General features: G+C 43.0%; 1 protein-coding gene across 4 annotated transcripts; it reads right to left on the bottom strand.

Moving 5' to 3' along the window:
* Positions 1 to 12,525: 12,525 nt before the first annotated feature.
* On the bottom strand, positions 12,526 to 18,342 carry LOC4346897 (uncharacterized). 4 transcript variants are annotated; one of them, XM_015795804.3, is made up of 10 exons: positions 18,159 to 18,342; positions 17,816 to 18,014; positions 17,191 to 17,316; positions 16,943 to 17,101; positions 15,621 to 15,750; positions 15,444 to 15,485; positions 14,230 to 14,529; positions 14,052 to 14,103; positions 13,802 to 13,879; positions 12,526 to 12,903 (listed from the first exon to the last, which is right to left on the bottom strand). In XM_015795804.3, exons 1-10 carry the CDS (start codon positions 18,257 to 18,259, stop codon positions 12,807 to 12,809), a joined length of 1,284 nt encoding a protein of 427 aa, XP_015651290.1. In that variant the 5' UTR covers positions 18,260 to 18,342; the 3' UTR covers positions 12,526 to 12,806. The 4 variants fall into 4 exon arrangements, with proteins under 4 accessions (XP_015651290.1, XP_015651288.1, XP_015651289.1 ...); XM_015795802.3 differs by having other exon boundaries at positions 14,239 to 14,529; XM_015795803.3 differs by lacking the exon at positions 15,444 to 15,485.
* Positions 18,343 to 18,644: the final 302 nt, after the last annotated feature.

Raw genomic sequence — 18,644 nt, 5'->3', positions numbered from 1 at the left:
TCCGCCTGCAACACCACTTCCAAAAAAAACCCTATCCTAACTCGCTTCACTCAGTCAAGATGGAGAGTGCGACTGCTCAAGTGCTCAGTGGAGAAGATGCTGTTCTGGCTGCAACTTTTGCTGCTGACATGCTGGCTGGGGACCAGACTGCTGCTAGCGAGGGGCAAGATGGAGGTCTGAACTACTGGGATAATGAGGTATCTTTTGATCTGGAACAACTGTTTGCCTCTGCTCCTTTGCCCCACCCATGTCTGGCTATTCTGGCGGCTCACCGCACCGCGGTTGCTGGTCCGTCTAGACCGAAGGGGAAATCCCCCCTGTCGATTGTTGGTGCTGCTCTGCCAGTCATTAGTGAACCAGATGAGGTGAAGGACATCTTTATGTGTGAGTCGGGTACTGCAAGCCGACCTGCTCGTGTCCCTGTTGTCTCTTTCAACAGTAGGTCCCCTCCTCCACCTGCATCGAGGAGGGCTCGCTTACCTCACCTGGGGTCGGGTGGGTCTCGTCCAACTGGGACACCGAGCAGCTCTTCCTCAATAGAGGTTGAGTCAGATGATATTTCCTCAGCCGACAGCCCGCAGACAGGCCAGCTCAACCAGTTTCTTGCTCAGCTCAATCCAGCTTTTGCAGAACTGCTTCGCATGTACCCTCTCCACTATGACATGTTTGCTCCCTATGCTGACATGCGGATTACTGCTCACTATGCATCTGCGTTCCTGTACCCTGCGGCTTCAGAACCGTCGCGTGTGATCTGGGAAGCAATGAGAGAGTACCTCCCTCACATTCACTTCTCCTTGAACCCTGCTAGGAGGGGAGCTATGTTTGTCAGATTTAGTACTCCTGAGGATCGGGATGCTGCGGTGGATTTCCCTGGGACCATGATGGCAGAAGGGCACATCCTTGTCCTGGAGAAGCCTGAGGACAATGAAACCTGCTTTCACCAACCGCTTGACAAGTTAACTGAGTTGGAAGTTCTGGATTGGCCCCCTGAACACCGCATTCCAGGCCGTATCAGAAACCTGTTCATTGGGGTTGCTTTTGTGATTGAAATCGATGATGAATGTGTATATGGGGACGACATGTCGTTCCTCTGTCTGGTTGTCCAACAATACCCGGGCCAGCCGGTCCTTCCAGCTATGTTTGTGTGGCTTCGAAATGGTGATATTGCTGTGGCAAAAATCAAGATCATCAGGACATGGGACGCGAGTCAGAACTTCGATGACAATGGCACATACACACACCACTTCCCAGTCCTTGTTGTCCCTAACCCAGGACGCCATTTCTCTCAAGCCCCACTACCGCCGCCTCCAATCAATCCTGGTCAGCCCAGAATCAGAATCAGAATGCGGGAGGGGGGACACAGAACAATCTCCAATATGACTTTGTTGTTCCGCTTACAGCTCCTCCTCCTCAGTTTGAAGATAACCTGCATGTTTGGAGTTCAGTTCATATCACAGAGTTGGTGGATGATCCAGTGATCGGGCACTTGAAAGACTTATCACTGCCGACTCTGACTGAACATCTCCCTCATGAAGACACTGAACCAGATCAGACCTACTCAGTCAGGAAAACCAAAGGCGACAAGAAGCGAGCCAATGAGGAGATTGTCAAGCGCAGGCAAAGCAGTCGCCTGGCAGCTTAGGAAGCAGCTCGCTTTCAGACTGTTGCTGGGAAGGCTGCTAGACTGAAGTTGAAGGAATAACTCTCCAAGTGCTCTGTCAAGCTGAACCAGGTGGTGGCTAAGCATAAGCTACTTGATTGGGACTCTGCAACCACCCCTGAAGCGCTCAAAGATCTGGCTGTCACTTGTGGCCTGGATGACCATGATGTTGCTCAGCTCAACAAGGTGCTAGCTACGCTGGATGAAGATGCGGCTTAAGCAATGGGCCTCTCGGGGTAGGGATGTTTTGTTGGTCCTCCCCTACTCGGCTAACCCCCTTCCTATCTAATCCTTATTTAGCTATGGTGCTACTAGGTTCTCCAATGGCTGCTAACTCTCGATGTCTTTCTGTTCTTTCATGGAATGTTAGAGGCCTAGGGGATAAGACTAAATGTGATGTTGTTCTTAATGATATATTATGTGAAAGACCTCTTCTAGTTATGTTGCAAGAGACAAAGCTTGCTATTGTTACTCCTGCGAAAGCTCGTGCTTTCCTTCCCACCTATCTTGCTGATTTCATGCCTGGGATAGCACTTTGCTCTTGAAAACTTAGTATATCTCTCGTCATCATACGCTTTCGATTTCTTTTGAATCTCTGATTGATTCGATCTCCTTCACTGTCACCAATGTTTATGCTCCATCCGACCAGGCCTACACTGATGATTTCCTTGTTGAGCTGATTGATCTTGATAGAACCATCTCGGGACCTTGGCTTCTTATCGGAGACTTTAACCTAATCCGTTCCCCCATCAGAAAAGAACAACGATTACTTCCGTTCCTCCCTTGCTTCCAAGTTCAATGATACCCTTGATCAGCTATCCCTAATTGAGCTCCCCCTTTTAGATAGACTGTATACTTGGACGAACAAAAGGGATGAACCTGTCTTAGCTCGTCTAGACCGTGCCTTTATCAACCTAGACTGGAGCAACACTTTCCCAATGACTCACCTGAAATCTAACACAAGAACCACTTCGGACCATGTCCCTCTTGTTGTCTCAGCCTCCACTAAAGTCCCCAAGCCACAAATCTTCCGTTTCGAAAACTCCTACCTTCATAAATCATCCTTCTTGCCGGCTGCGCTAGCAAACTGGAACCCCTCCCAGGGGGATGTTGATGGGGCGGCGGTCATTGCTGCTAACCTCAAAAAAGTTCGATCCAATGTTAAAGCCTGGGCAAAATTAAACAAGGACGGATGTGGAGTGGAGGACGATTGCAGATTTGTTATTGATTACTTGGACTTTCAGGAAGAGAATAGGCCTCTGTCGCCGGCGGAACTTACTCTCAGGCAGCTTGTTCAGAGAAGTTCACCTCTTTACAGCTTCAAAAAGCAGCGTACTGGAAGCAACGTGGGAAGATCAGAAGGATTAAGCTGGGGATTGATAACACTAATTTCTTCAAAGCCCATGCGTCCAACAATCATCGCAAAACTTATGTACGCTTGATTAAAGTTCAGGGTGTCGAATTCTCTGATCATGCTGCTAAGGCGTCGATCATGCATGATTATTACAGTGCAATTCTATGGTCTACCTCAAATCCTGAGTGGCATTTTGATCTTGCAGCGTTGTATAGTCATCGCATTTGGAATTGTGACAGTCTGATCGCTCTATTCACCCAGACTGAAATACTGTTGGCAATCCGGCAAATGGACAGGAACAGTGCGCCGGGCCCGGATGGGTTTGGACCGGGGTTTTATCAGGCTGCCTGGGGAACAATATCATCTGATGTTATGCTAATGATGCAGAGTTTTCACGCAAATGAGGCTGATCTGGAGCAAATTAATAGAGCCTATATTGTCCTGTTTCCAAAACCTAGGAAGGAGAACACACCTGATGGATACCGCCCAATTTCCCTGCAAAACTGTTTAGTTAAAATCATTGCAAAAGCGCTTGCTAACAGGCTGCAAATGGTACTCCCCGAGCTCATTGATGCTGACCAAACTGGTTTCTTGAAAGGAAGAAGTATATCTGAAAACTTCATTTATGCAAGTGAGTTGATTCAATGCTGTCATAAGAGGAAGTTACCCACTGCCATCGTTAAATTGGATTTTGCCAAAGCATTCGACTCGGTGACCTGGATCAGTCTCCTTGAAATTCTCCGCGTAAGAGGCTTCCCTGAGCTGTGGTGTTCATGGATCTCTGCTCTCCTATTTATACTGATCAAACATGTGCTACCCTCCAATATGCGGATGATACAATTTTAGTTTGCAGATCCTCAATACAAGACATCCAGCTGCTGAAAAACACCCTGGATCAATTCGCTCTTGCTTCTGGTCTGAAAATCAACTATGCCAAAAGTACTCTAATCGCAATGCACACGCCGGAGGATGAGGCTACAAGCCTCGCTCAGATCCTCCAATGCAAAATTGAGGATTTCCCCATGTCCTATCTCAGCCTGCCTTTGACTCCATCTAAGGTTAGAAAAGGAGAATTACAACCAATGATCGCTCGAGCTGACAGATACCTTGCTGGCTGGCAAGCTCGCCTTCTATCATATGCGGAGAGATTAGTGCTGGTGAATGCTGTCCTGGACATCATACCTGTATACGCCATGTCTGCCATCAAAATTCCCAAAGGGGTTGTTGAAGATTTGACAAAAAAAGAGAAGAGCCTTCCTCTGGACAGGTGAAGACACTTGCAGTGGGGCAAGGTGCTTAGTTTCCTGGGATTCAATCTGCACACCGAAGCAATTTGGAGGACTCGGGATCAAAGATATAGGCAATCAAAATAATGCACTACTCACAAGAAGACTTCATCACCTTCACTCCGGTCATTCTACCTAGGCTAAATGGGTTTGGGAAGAGATTTCTAATTTCAATTTGCTGCAAACCTCACTCGGCCCTCACTACGATTCACTAACGACCCTCCTGCCGCTTCTTCAGCACAACACCTCAGTTCTGGTGGGGGATGGCTGCCGAACTTCGTTCTGGCATGATCGCTGGTGTGGTGACTGCGTCCTGGCAGACAAATTTGCGTCGTTATACACACACTCGCTCAGCAAAAATGACTCGGTGGCCAAAGTCCTTTCGCTGGATTTGAGGGGGCACTTTGCCCCCCCCCCCCGACTAACGTCGGTTGCATCTGATCAATTTACATGCCTTTGTGCCCTCCTGGCTGAGCACCCAGTGACAAATGGCCAAATGGATGTGCGTAGGTCAATTCATAACAATGATATTCTGAAGACAAGCCATGCATACCTAGCTCAATGTTGCGGACTTCCCCCCTGCCCCAACTGGATGTCTATATGGAATAATAAGGCTCCGCTCAAAGTCCAGTTCTTTGCCTGGCTCCTGGCTAAAGATCGACTCCCGACGAAGAGAAACCTTCATAAGAAAAACATTGTGTCCTCCCCTGACTGTGATCTTTGCAATACCCCTGAAGAAACGGCTTCGCATTTGTGTTTGCATTGCCCTTTTGCTGCGGCATTTTGGAACAACCTTCATATCCAGATCAACATTACATCAATGAGCGAGCTGGCCTCCCTTCTCCCGCCTCATCAAATTCCTGGCAAACATTTTAGGGTGTTTTATCTCTTGTGCTTCTGGTGCCTTTGGAATCATCGCCATGGAGTGGTCTTCAGACATGAAGAAGCTTCCCTGCTCCGGATTTTCACTATGTGTGTCACTGAAGCCACCATGTGGGCTGAGCGACTAAAGTTTGATGATCATCATGTAGTCTCGGCTTGGAAATCTCTTTTTTCTTCGTCTATTCACTCTCTTGATGTATAACTGAACTTCCTATTCCTATTGCATCCTAATGATCAATGAATTCAGGTGGGGAATCTCTCCCCCCCCCCCATGAATTTTCTAAAAAAAAAACTAGTGTTATGTAAAAAAGGTAATAATAATTTGTGCTTTTTATTACATTTGCATGGGCTTTGAAGTAAATGATGTTAAAGGAGTAAGTACCTTATTTAACGACATTTAGCCTTTTACTACTAGGGTGCACATTAGACCAACTACACATCAAGAATACTTCTTGGTTCGGTTCAACACTAAAGTTGTTATCAGTTTTTTTTTTACAGAATAACAACATGGGAGATCTCTGCCATTATAATTTTCTTCAATTGAAAAACAGATTCAACGAAAACAAAATATTAGACTAAAAAGTAATGGAAAAAATGAAGATAGCCAAGAAATAAGAAGATTTCTCTGTATCACACCCATTTCAAATGGAGGAACAAATAAAGGTCTTCCTTAAAAGAACCTTTTCCAACCAAAGAACTCTTGTTGTCAAAAGATAATCCCTTTTCTTTGCTAAGATCAAAATAATAGAGTTAGATGAACACGAGGTAACTAGAAATAGGTTAAATAGGGGGCGGCGGATCAATGGTGAACGATTTGTTTATGTTATTTGTTGGATTTTTTTCATAGCTTGATAGAGAATTTGATAAGCCAATGAATTTTTTCTGCCTTTAGTAATACAGTTACTAATCAATTAAAAAATTAAGATATGTGCGTACACCAATGTTCTAAATCTCCGGCTATAGCTGCCGCTATAGCCAAAGATAAAGAATGGGGAGGGGAATAGCTAGGATATACCAATTTTGACGCTACGATTTATTGGCCGCTAATAGCTACAGTTAGTCGGAGATAGCCGCCAAAATAGCCGAAGATAGCTGCACTTAGCGGCAGCAAAACTGAAAAATATACTTTTGACGTGTGAGGCCCACGAAGTTCAGCCCAAAAGGCCAAAAGCCCAGCCCAAAACTAAACCCTAATCCCCCACTCCCCATCCACACCCGTGTTCTCTTCTTCTCCCCTAATCCCCGACTCCCATCCCCAAAGTTGCGGCGGCAGCGGCAGGGGCAATTGCGGTCGGCAGCGGCGGCGGTTCCTGCCCCCAAGCAGCAGCGGCAGCTCCTCCCACCAAGCAACAGCAGTCGCTCTGACATGCTGTGGCAGCGGAAGCGGCGGTGCTTCTCCTGGCCGCAGCTGCGGTGGATGCAGCTTCTTCTCCTGGAGGTGGCAGGGGCTGCTGTTTCCTCGCAACGACGAACGGCCACCATTCCTCCCTGCCCCCTTCACCAATCCTCCTTTCCATCGCGTCCCTGACTCCGAGCAGCAGCATGTCCCTGCCGGAGCAATATACAGACAAGAAAACATTCTCTGATTCAGATTGTTCAAATGCCAAATGTTTTGTATATGATGTTTTCCGATTTTAAATTGGTGATGAAATTTGAATTGGTGATGAACTCTATGTGCAATCAAATAAGTGATACTAGAAAATTAGCGTGCCGGTTGGCACGCCAATAAACTTATAGCCATGTGTGTATGTATTACCATGTGTATTACTATAAGCTATTGATTTCTACCAAAGCAATTGTTGTTAGTTCTATAGAAATATAAGATATCAACATGGTAATGGTACTTGTCTTAACTGTATTTTCGACATTATATGAAAATTCTTAGTGTTACTTGCTTATGTATTTGTAATTTTGCTTATATTTTCTTTATTTTCAATTAAACCTGTAGTAGATTGTATGTATTTGAAGATTTTTAATACTAAGATTCTTGTTACTACTTGTTTGGTGCTTTTAATTTCACTATTTATTGTTTTATTTTCTAGAAATATATGATGTTACTATCATGAAGTTACTTACCTCGATTTTGATTTAGTATGAAGTAATTGCATTTACGGAAAAAAATTATCATGGGTTAGAAATCCTAATATTTTCCCCTTTTCTTTCCCTTCATTTTTTATTTATTCAGTTCTCTATTGCTCCATCCGGCCATAAATATTTGGCCAAACATATGTAACTTGGCCACTAATAACATTCCATCCATGCGGAGGGAGTGTTTCCCAACTCCCATGAAATAATGCAGCCATAGTTTAGTTTATCAAACACATAAAAATAATATATATAAAGTTAATTGGAAAAGTACTATCATGATCTTATAAACTCAAACTAATGATCCAAGTTCATAAAAATAGACTGAAAATTCTTATTTTTAATGTTGAAAAAATTATCATTGGGAGTACTTTTTTCCCTATAATTCTCTATAGTTTTCTGTTCGCCAAGCATGCACACGCCTCGTATACCAAAAGGGATTTTCTTGATGGGAGTTTGATACATGAGAAACAATCTACTGCAGTTCTTTTGTTATTTTTCATGCGAATGGTACGTGGGGCGTCAGGCCCATACGTGTATGCAAGGCCTGGCTAAATGCTAGGCCCTCCCATAGCACAACGCAGTGTTCTTTTTTTTTTTCTTTTCTCGATCTTTCCCGATGCATGTATGTTCGCCTTTTTTTTTGCGTGGAGACCGTTCCGTGAATAAGGACTTGCCACATGGCTCATCTCTTCGGCGATTAATTTGCAGAGAATTCATGTTATAAGATGTCTTTTTTTTTCTTATATTTTAGAAAACTGCTAAATTTTTTAGTTGTAGCTATAGCCGGCTATAACTGCTCTTAGCTGTTGGAGAGCTCAACCGCTAAGAGGCTTAGCCAGAGATTTAGAATATTGGTGTACACATGTGGCAATAGTGCCACGAGAACCCCTTTGTGAGCTAACGATGAGCAAGGGCGTGAGGTGGTAGGAATTTAGGAATTAACATATGTAAAGTGAGCTCGGTCGAAGAAAAAAGAAGCTAGTCGATTGGTTGGTTAGGGAAGGAGGCAAATAAAAGCAGTTGGATTTGAAGTTTTTAATATAACCATCGAGCATCGACCGAGAGATCCACTTTGATCACTTAAACACAACTTAAAAACAAAATTATTAGCACGAATATTAAGAAATGACCTAACATTAAATAATTAGAAGGGGTAAAGCTTCGAACCTAGGTCGTCTAGCCCACCACCTTGTGAAGCTAGCCGGAAGATCCACGTGTGTTTCTCATAAAAAAATAATCAAATGATTATTATTGCAACATCATGTGAAAACAAATACATGACAACATCGTCTTCATCAGTTAATAGAACGAATCAAACAAATCAATCAATGTCCTAACAAGAAAAGAATCTAACAAGGAAGAAAAACAATTAGCATATCCTAGCTACTGCATTGCATATACAACAATAATCCTATGGTTATTGTTGGTTAATTTAATTAACAACAACGCTGGCTATCGCCTTCCTGGCCACCGATTTGGCCCAAAGCCTGAGCATCTCCTTCATGCCGTCCTCCCGGCTCCGCGGCCGCCCGCCGCGCCGGAGCCGCGCCTCCTCCTCCCGCCGCGCCGCCGCCACCATGTCCACCGGCACCGCCTCCTCCAGGAACGCGTCGACGGCGAGCAGGTGCACCGGCGGCGCCTCCTCCTCATCGACGCCGACGCTCTGGTGGTGGTGGTGCCAGTGCTCGTACTCGTACCCGGCCATGGCCAACGCCTCCAACGACGGCCTCGCCGCCACCGCCGTCTTCCTCGACTCCGATCCGACGTCACGCGCCGCCGCCGTGACGCTGCCCAATTGCTGCATAAGTTGGTAGAGAGCTAGCTAGCTAGAGCTTGACGATTTGGAAATTAATTAGTATGGTTATTGCATGCTGAGCTAGCTAGCTCATTGATCAGCTGGTATTTATAGGAAACGGATCATAGACTATACTCCTAATTAATCATATGGTGGTCAAAGTCGAACTCAGATCATATAATTAAATTAATTAATTAATTAATTACCGGGACATGTCAATGGCTTGAATTGTATAACAAAACGCATGTGCTGTTTCGTGAGATGAATTCCGACTCGACTCAGGGGGAGGGGAGTACTGTCACGGGTTGGCTTGGAATACGAACTTTCTTGTCCTAATCCGGCTAGTAGTAGCTTCTTAATTAGTAAAAGTAGCTTAACCTGCTGGTAATTAAGCTAGTCGTAGTCGGGTCGCCCCCAGTTGTTTCCGTATTTGGCCGTGGTTCATGTGAGCTAATTAAGCTAGCGCTAGCTAGCCCTGAACAGGTGATCACGTACAATACCATCATGGAGACGACGGCGACGACGTATGTACGTACGTGTTGTCGCCTGCTAGCTTGCTACGTCGTCTCTACTTGGGTCACGCCTATACATTAATTCGTACTTATGTACGTTATGCTTAGTTGTCTTTTATTAATTCAATCAATTAAAAAAATAGCTAGTTAGCTTTGACCAGTGATATTTGTTTTATAACCGAAAGTGCTTTACTAAAAATGTTCCCTCCATTTCAAAATATTCCAAAATAAGTTCATTTTTTACTTCATCAGTTTGTACCAAAATAAGTTCATTCCAGAATACATTCTACTACTCCCTCCGTTTCACAATGTAAATCATTCTAGTATTTTTCACATTCATATTGATGTTATGAAAAATACTAGAATGATTTACATTGTGAAACGGAGGAAGCAGTTGCTAAGCTGGGCTGAAGAACACACGTGCATGCGCACGTGTGGTTATGAACACACTTGACGCACGTGTGGAGATTCGATCTTGATCGATCTCAAGTTGCAGCCGGCCGGCCGCCGGCGGCGAGCCGGAGACGGAGGCATGGTGGAGAGGGAGACACGACATACTATGCTTTTGGCCGGGAAGATATATACATATATATGCACGGTCATGAGCAGATCAATACTAATTTTGACATGCCTAGATCTTGGCTGTGGTCAATGCTCTGAAAATTAAGGAGGGAAAAATGTTGGCTGATCAACTGGATGTAGCTAGCTGCACACGTACGTACGTGCGAATGCAAGCTGGGATTGACTCTTGACTCTCGAGGCTTCAAAACGGTTGTCGATCGGACTTGATCAGGATTTTACCGACCGTGAGTGAGAGAGTCTTCCGACGAAAACATCGGATCACTGTGGGCTCTCCGGAAACCTGCTGCTGATCGATTGTTTTTCCCTGCACGAAACAGGACAGAACGTATCTATAGAACTTTTATATACCCCCTCCGTCGCAGTATAACTACAGCTATAGGACATATCTCACATACTACCTCCATCTCATAGAAAAAAAACCAATCTATTATTAGATGTGACACATCCTGATGTCCAGATTTACTGGGATATCTAGTACTAGATTGTCTTTTACAGGATGGAGTAAGTACCAAGTGAGAAGGCAAATAACTTGAATACCCCTAATAAATTATTTATGAGAAAGAAAGACAGATAGAATAATATTCACATAGCAATGATGAGTATATAGTGGTGAAAATACATCTACAGAACTATTACTACACCAAGCACGCACGGTGGGAGGCAAATAATACACAAATAAAACAAATCCACAGCACTAGTCGCTAGAACTAGTAAGCGTAAAAAATTACAAATTATCTCAACAGTAACCTCAAATATAAACTATGATGTTTGGATCTTGTATCTCCGGGATAAAGAAGGCGCCGTCTCCCACTGGTGCATCCTCTGAATCAAGGACATAGGGGCCAATAATGTCCACTTCTTGCGTCTCCGACTCAGACATAGTTCGTATCCACCCAGTGTCTTCCTCCTCCGAGTCGAGGACGTATAGATTGTCGTCGAAGTCCACATGAAGGTCACCATGACCGTTGATCAAGCCTCACCTGATTCCTAAGCCGACGCACCCACGCCTCCAACCATCGCGTCTACGAGTGATGTTGTTCGATTCTCATGGTTTTCACCGCCACCGCTCTCTCAACCCTCACAGCAGGTTCCCCTCTACCGTCGTCAGACATTGTGTCGAAGTGGGTAGAGAAGGAAAGTGGATGAGGAAATAGCCAGAGAGGAGATGACAGGATAAGTCGATGAGAGAGCTAGAGAGAAGATGAGTGGGTGAAGAGAGAGAATGGGAGAGGAGAGACCCAAGGTGGCCGACGATGGGTGGTACGGAGGCATCTTGTATATGTCACTATAACCCAATGCAATAATTTTCAGTCCAAACAAGATGAATGTAGTCCTCCATGATTATTAAATGTGTTCTCGTAAAATAATAAATACATCTTACATTATGATAGAATATTTATCATAAAATGTGTTCTCGTGAAATAGTAAATGTATCTTATGACTATAAATATATCCCTCTAAAATATAATAAATGGGTTTCACCGTGATAGACGGGGGCGCCTTGGACACTATTGGATAGTACGTATGTATATCTAAATAACCAAAATCTAATAACTACTACCTCCGTCCCAAAATATAAAAACCTAAAATCGGATGAAACATTTCCTAGGATCGAAGCTATCCAGATTCGTAGTTATTCGTAGTACTGGGAGATATCTCATCCAATTATAGGTTATTATATTTTGGGATGGATAGAATATATATTGTTACATGTAGTTATATTTATACGTTATTAGTAGTAGGGAGTTTCTTTTCTTTTTCTTTTTTTTTTGGGGAAATCGTAAGGAGTTTCTGATGAAAGGATAGTGTCTTACTATCATTCAACCGCCATCATATATAGCCGCAGAACCTGTCATGAGAAACAGGCTACGGGCTTATACCATGATTGCAAAACATGCCAATTGCCAGGTAGTTGTGTTCAGCAATGATCGCATACACAGCCTAAAACAGGCTGAAACCACAGGCAGGCAAAGATCCGTCTGTTGACTCTTCTTCTCCGTCTGCCTCCTCCGATCGGATCTCTGCTCGATCCGATCCCCGGTGTCACGGGCTCGCTGATTCGTAGTAGACCAAAGCCAAAGAAGCTCCGACCTTCTAGGAGAAACCGCGACGCGGGTCGGTTTCCAGCACACACAATCGTGCGGCTCAGTTTCTGTTTGATCTTTCGTTTTCTTCCAGATTTGACCACCTTTTGCAATTTTGGAGGCCAGTTTCTTCAGCTTGACCAATCCATAATTAGTTGATTAATCCTAGAATTCAACCAATAGCAAGAACTAGGAGAACTGGGCTTTTAACTTGGAATCAACAGATACCTCATTCTGATCTCATAGTTTCGTCTTGTTACGCCAATGGAGACTTTCTCACAGTGAAGCTGAACATGGCAGGGAATATTACATGTCACAGATTTGTACAGGGAAATGGACCATGGGGCAATGCAAAATAAAGAAGTGGGCGTAAGGGTTGCACTCAGCGGATCATTCTGCTCTATATCTAAATAAAATCCTATGGTAGTAAGACAGCCTTTCATTCTCCCCGTACTTGTACAAACAAAAGTGAGATTCGAATGCCCCTCTACCGAAAAACTGAAGCTACATCCCACTGTGTAATAAACAAGCTAACTTGAGAGAGCCAATTACAAGTACTCGGGCTACTCTTTGATGCCATCTCCCGGTGTTTCATTGACCGTGCTGGCTTGTTCAGACTGTATCTCTTTGTATTCGCCAGTTTGTTCGTCATACGAGTACCTGAAATACATGGTAGATAAAATAAGCACATGCAGTTCTATAAGTTAGTGTTGGTAGTTGTAGAGAACTGTAATAAGGATTTGGTAATTAGGAATTCATATTGCTACAATTGAAGTTATTTAATAATATGCAGCTTTATTGTATACCAAGTGCATGGGGAAAATGTATTTTCGCTCTGAATGCACCCACACACTCAACTAGTAAGATGAGCTCTCGCCATCAAAGTTTGTTTGAAGGAATATTAATTGAATGGCCATGTGGCACATACCCATGTCTAAAGAATGAAGCTAAAATATGTAATAACTGGCACATGGATATCAGGATGTTAGTGGGCATAGTAACATAGGTAATGAATCATAGATGCTTCACAAGCAACGGTCAGTGCTAAAATCAACCATATGGTATTCCATTTTTCAAAATGACGTGAACACATGCAGAACACAGATATGGGTAAAATGGGAAACAATATATTATGCTATACTCTAAATTGCATGGATATCATTTCTCCAGAAATTTTCATAAGGATTTAGAAGTTGAGTTAAAGAATATTGTCCCATGTATCTCAACTAAGCTGTAAGCTGAATAGGAGGCTTAAATGTCAACTTGAAATCATTCCACACGAAAATAGGCAATGGACTACTTCAAGTCGTTCATTGGCTACCAACATTCTACTTCAAGTTGGTCACCAACAATCCATCCTTTGGCAGATGTTAAACCCTGTCATGAATTGGGTTCATGGCACCCAAATACACAATTGTGATAAAAATGGGGCCTCGACGTAAGTACTTAAAAGGGGAACTGTCCAGCATACAGATAGTGTTATTGCATCCAGAAGGAAACAGCCCACGCAAAAACTAACCAATGCCATTGCATGTAAATGAAAGATGGAGAATAATACCAGGCTCCTGTAGATGCAGAGCAATAACATCCAGATGTAGAATCATAGTAATAGCCCGTGCTACTGCTATAGTAATAACTGCATAAAAACGGGAAAGCAAATGTAACTAACATAACCTAACTATTCAAAAATTACAGCATTGGCTGCATAATTTTGTCGTAATGCTGATAGTAAAGAAAACCAGAACTGAGATACTCAAATCGGCTGTAACAGTTGAGTATGGTAGCATAAATTAAAACCTGTAACCTACCCTGAAGTTGGATCATAAACATAATCTGAGCTCACACTTCCATTCTCACCTTCTGCAAGGAACAAAAAAAAGACTAATCAAAACAGAAACAACAGTTGTTAAAAGTTACAAAGGAAATGTGTCACGTTCGTGTTGCTTAGCAAGCACAAATAGAAATCAGCAGCATATCACAACTTACTCTCTGCACCTGAGGTTTCATTAGCATCGTGAGATACTTGTTCAGGATTCGAACCTGAACCTACAGCATTTGCATCAGAATCACGTTTGACATCGGTCTTGTCATCATCGTCACCAAACATGTCAAAGTCACTGTCATCTTCCTTAGATGTGGTGGTGGTTGTAGAGGTATGGGCAGCTGAAGGACCAGGCTCCATATCCAGTAACGAGGCAGTGGTTTTATCTTTTGGACTGTCTGCAAACATATCTTCTTCAGCTTCTGGCAGACCAAGACGAGCACGTGCCAGACGTTCATAACCCGCTGCAAAAGCATGAAAATTGAAGCACATAAGAAGGTGCAATCCCTGTTAAGATACATTTCTAGAATAATTTGCATAATCACTTAAAATACAATGTACATACAGCCACAAGACACTACTGATAGAACTGGTACACAAGTAACTGCACTGTTTTCAGTTCCACAATCTCTAGATGCTGCTCTCTTTTTTTTGGCACTTTCTATCAATTTCTGTAGTGGATGCATCTTTAACTGGTGAAACATGGTGTTCTTATATGTTTAACTGCCCAGTGAAGTTAACTAATAGATTTATATCTACCACCAGTATACATGAACATGATAACATGAAGCTTTTATTCAAAAGGAAATCAATGCCCCAATGACGTGTGAACAGCCCAGGGGCTGTCGGATTGTACTTCATGTTCCTTTTCAACTAGGTCAATGTATGCATGTATTAACTGCAGCAATGCAGAGAATCTGCTTCTACTAGAAGAAAGAGAATCAGAGCATCTCATCAACGCAGCAAGCAAAACACCTATGGACTCGACATGCTTTTTTCTAATAATGTCAAAGAACTGAAAGCTGCTGTCAAGCACCCACATTTTGCATGTGCATTTTACAAGAAAACAAGCTCAATATTTTTGGGAAATTCAAATACCAAAGTAACCACATAGGCAAAAAAATATCTCTTTTACACAAACATGATGAGAGTGACACAATTTTCATACACATGGAGAGAAGTAAAAAAAAAAAACTCATGAGTACTACCTCCATCCCAAAATATAGCTACTTCTGGCTATGCACCTGAACAAGTAGCTATATTTTGGGACAGAGGGAGTCAAATTTAAGAAATGGAAAGTAACAAAAGTAGAAACATTAGAAAGGGAACATAACAACCGCAAAACAGAAATCAAATTAGCTAGTGATTGGACACTAACCAGCCTCACGTTCAAAAGTCTCCCGATCATCTGAATAAACATCTACATTGAAACATATAAAGATGTAAAGATGATGCAAATCACTATAAGGCTACACAACGTAATTGCACACTGAAATGACTAACAGAAGGCTAAGAGCTAAACAGAATGAGAATCAAGCATAAAAGAAGCACATACTATACTCTCCGTTCTCCATTAGCTTCATGGCAGCTTCTGTCAACTCATCAAAGATACGTTTGGTCCCCTCAGTCATCTTGCCACGCTTATCACTGGATGTATTCTTCAATCTTTTCAAAGCTTGTATTATCTGGCAGGGAATTGTCGAAAGTATTAGTAGGCACAGAAGTTATTGATACAAAAGACTCTACATGATTCTTTTACATAAAATTCTTGTTTTACATAAAAATCTAACCATAAGGTGTCCTCTACTGTTCCCAGTAAAAAGAACATGTTTCTTTTGTCTCGCGACAATTTTTTGGTTCATTCAGTGTTTCTGCTTTATTAGGGTATGTTACGATCCTTAGACCTTGGGAAGTCAAGAACTCAAGATGCAACAATGATGTGAGGAGCACATAATGTTACGACCAGCAAAAGAATGTCCCATTAATAATAGGTATCACAAAGCCAAGTAAATATCATGTGGAGAAGCAACACACCATTATTATGCATTAATAACTGACACTTTCTCAAGTTTTTCAAGAATACTAGTAAGCCTACACTCTAGAATCAGAATAGCAAAAACATATGTTCCTAGAGATTGCTAAGCAATGAAAGTCACAATTTACGGGGAATTCGTTTGGCATAGATATGCTCTTTTTTACACAACAGGGAGAAATATGCAGGAAGCAAAGGATGTGCATGTAACTTCGCTCAGTATTAAGCTGACATGATAGCATGATGCAACAAACAACATTGTCCTTGGTGCAAGTTGGGTTGAATAGTTCGAGCATAGCATCAGCAGCAAAGATTTATATGCAACCACTATATCAGGCTATCAGGTTTAACTCTTTAAGATAATGGATAACTACAGTTAAAAATCACTAAATTTGGACAGTCATATAAGGCTCCATTTGGAAATCTGGTGCCTTTTTAAGAGCAATATCATTTTCCCCATAATTGGTACAACAATTGATTCAAAGCACCTTTTCTGGAGACTTAAAAGAAAATTCTTACTAGAATTCCCATGACTAATAGATTCGGTGGCATAGAACAATAACCCCAAACTTACCACAATACGGACAGCACAGATTGATCTATATCCAACATCAAATAAAAGAGAGAATTTGATAGCATAACAGGATTAGGGATTTAGGGTCAGTGTTCAACTCATTCAAAAGAATTAGGTGCTTTTACAATATCATTTGATGCCTAAGCACAGCATAGTTGCTTTAACATTTCTTACTTCTTAGCTAAAGGCATTTATTTGGTTACAAAGAGGCAAATATTAGATAGGGTGATAACTTCACATATACATAAAAACAATAGACACTCAAACATACCGTTTCGCCTGGCTCAAGTATGTTTGATATTCTTCTTTTTATCTTTCCAATATCATCGGATGAAAGATCCTGGAACTCCTCTTCTTTCTCTTTCTCTCTCTTCTTTTGAACCTTTTCAGCATACTTTGTGTCAACTTCAACACTATCCAACCAGGCATCCTACAGAAAATAAGTGCTTGCATCACTCAACTATAATTAAAATTACATGATTGCAATTTGTAAAATTTAAAACATAAAAACAGCAGCACCTTGATGTCGTTGCCCCTTGCGTACTCCACAAAGTTTCCGTTTTCGTCAAAATATCCTTCCTCCCTCTCTTGTTCCAAGTTAAAAGGCTCTAGTCGAATGCCATCATCAACCAAATTTGCACTATCCTGTTGAACATCAAATCAGTGTTATCCAACAATGATAGCCAGGTGGATAGCATCAAAGTCATGGCTCAACATTCATATGATATCAAGAAAAAGAATGAAGCAGAGAATAGTGTTTTCTAACTCAGAATATGAAGGGGGAAAACATATGCACTATAAAATGGTTCCTTAGTTCACAGTACTCATTCAAGTAGGATAAAAAAGTTGCAGCAACATTAACCAGGACTCAGACATCCATAACAAAAGTTCCCATCTTAATCTTAATGCATTTCCACTGAAGTATCCCTGCAGCCTCTTTGGTTTAAGTGTAATCCCGCATGCTCTTAGGATACTAAACTTGTTCAGTCTACTGAATATTTCCACAAAATGCCAGGTTACAAAAATTTACTCCAAAAATACGTGCAATTCCAACACTAAAATCATCTGCATAGCCAGCTAACTATATCCAATCCACGAAGCAGAACAAGCTTAGCGACTTCAGTCCATAGAAAGCACGGCCTACCTCGTATCGCACTTCGAATCCCCTGACGTCGGAGGCGACTCCCTGCTGGTCATCCTCGTCCTTGCGGTGGCGTCGCCTCGCGCGCCGCTCCGCCGCGAGCTCGGGGTTTATCAAGCCGTCGATGCCCTCCGCCGCGGCGGCTGCGGCGGGGTCCCGGTACTTGGCCTTCTTCCCCTTGGGGAACCGCGGCTTGCGCTCCCTGCCAACGTCACACCCGAACTCCATAAGAACCACACGCAGGGGGGAGGCAATAACGCCGAAACCCTAGCCGGAGGGAGAATCTCCTAGACGAAGGGGGGGAGTAAGCGGGAGGGGAAGAGGGGCTGGACTGTGGGGGGGTTACCCGGGAAGAGCGCCGTCGTCGTCGTCTCCGCCGGCGGCGTCGGCGTCGGCGTCGGCGTCGGCCGGGAGCGGGCGCTTGGTTCCCCGCGGCGGTGGCTCCATGGGTCGGCGGCGAGCGGGGGTGGCGGCGGAGATGACGTCAGCAGCGAGGGGGCAGATCGGTGGGTGGGTGCTTGTCAGATTGTGGGCCGTGCACCGTGCGTGGGCTCTCTGCTTTTCTTTCTTTCTTTTTTTTTTGTTCTCTCTCTTCGGCTCTGTTTGGAGCTTTGGATGGGAAGAAGCAGAACTGAAGAAGAAATCAGAGTTTTTTTAACTAAAGCCTTTTTAACTTGGAACAAGAGAGGGAGGAGGATATTTTGACGAAAACGGAAACTTTGTGGATTATGCAAGGGGCAACGACATCAAGGTGCTGTTGTTTTTATGTTTAAAGTTTACAAATTGCAATCATAGAATTTTAATTACAGTTGAGTGATGCAAGCACTTATCT

Source organism: Oryza sativa, chromosome 9, assembly GCF_034140825.1.
Source record: "Oryza sativa Japonica Group chromosome 9, ASM3414082v1".
Lineage (NCBI taxonomy): Eukaryota > Viridiplantae > Streptophyta > Magnoliopsida > Poales > Poaceae > Oryza > Oryza sativa.
Note: the sequence above shows the minus strand (reverse complement) of the source record. Positions and strands in the feature narration are given on the sequence as shown.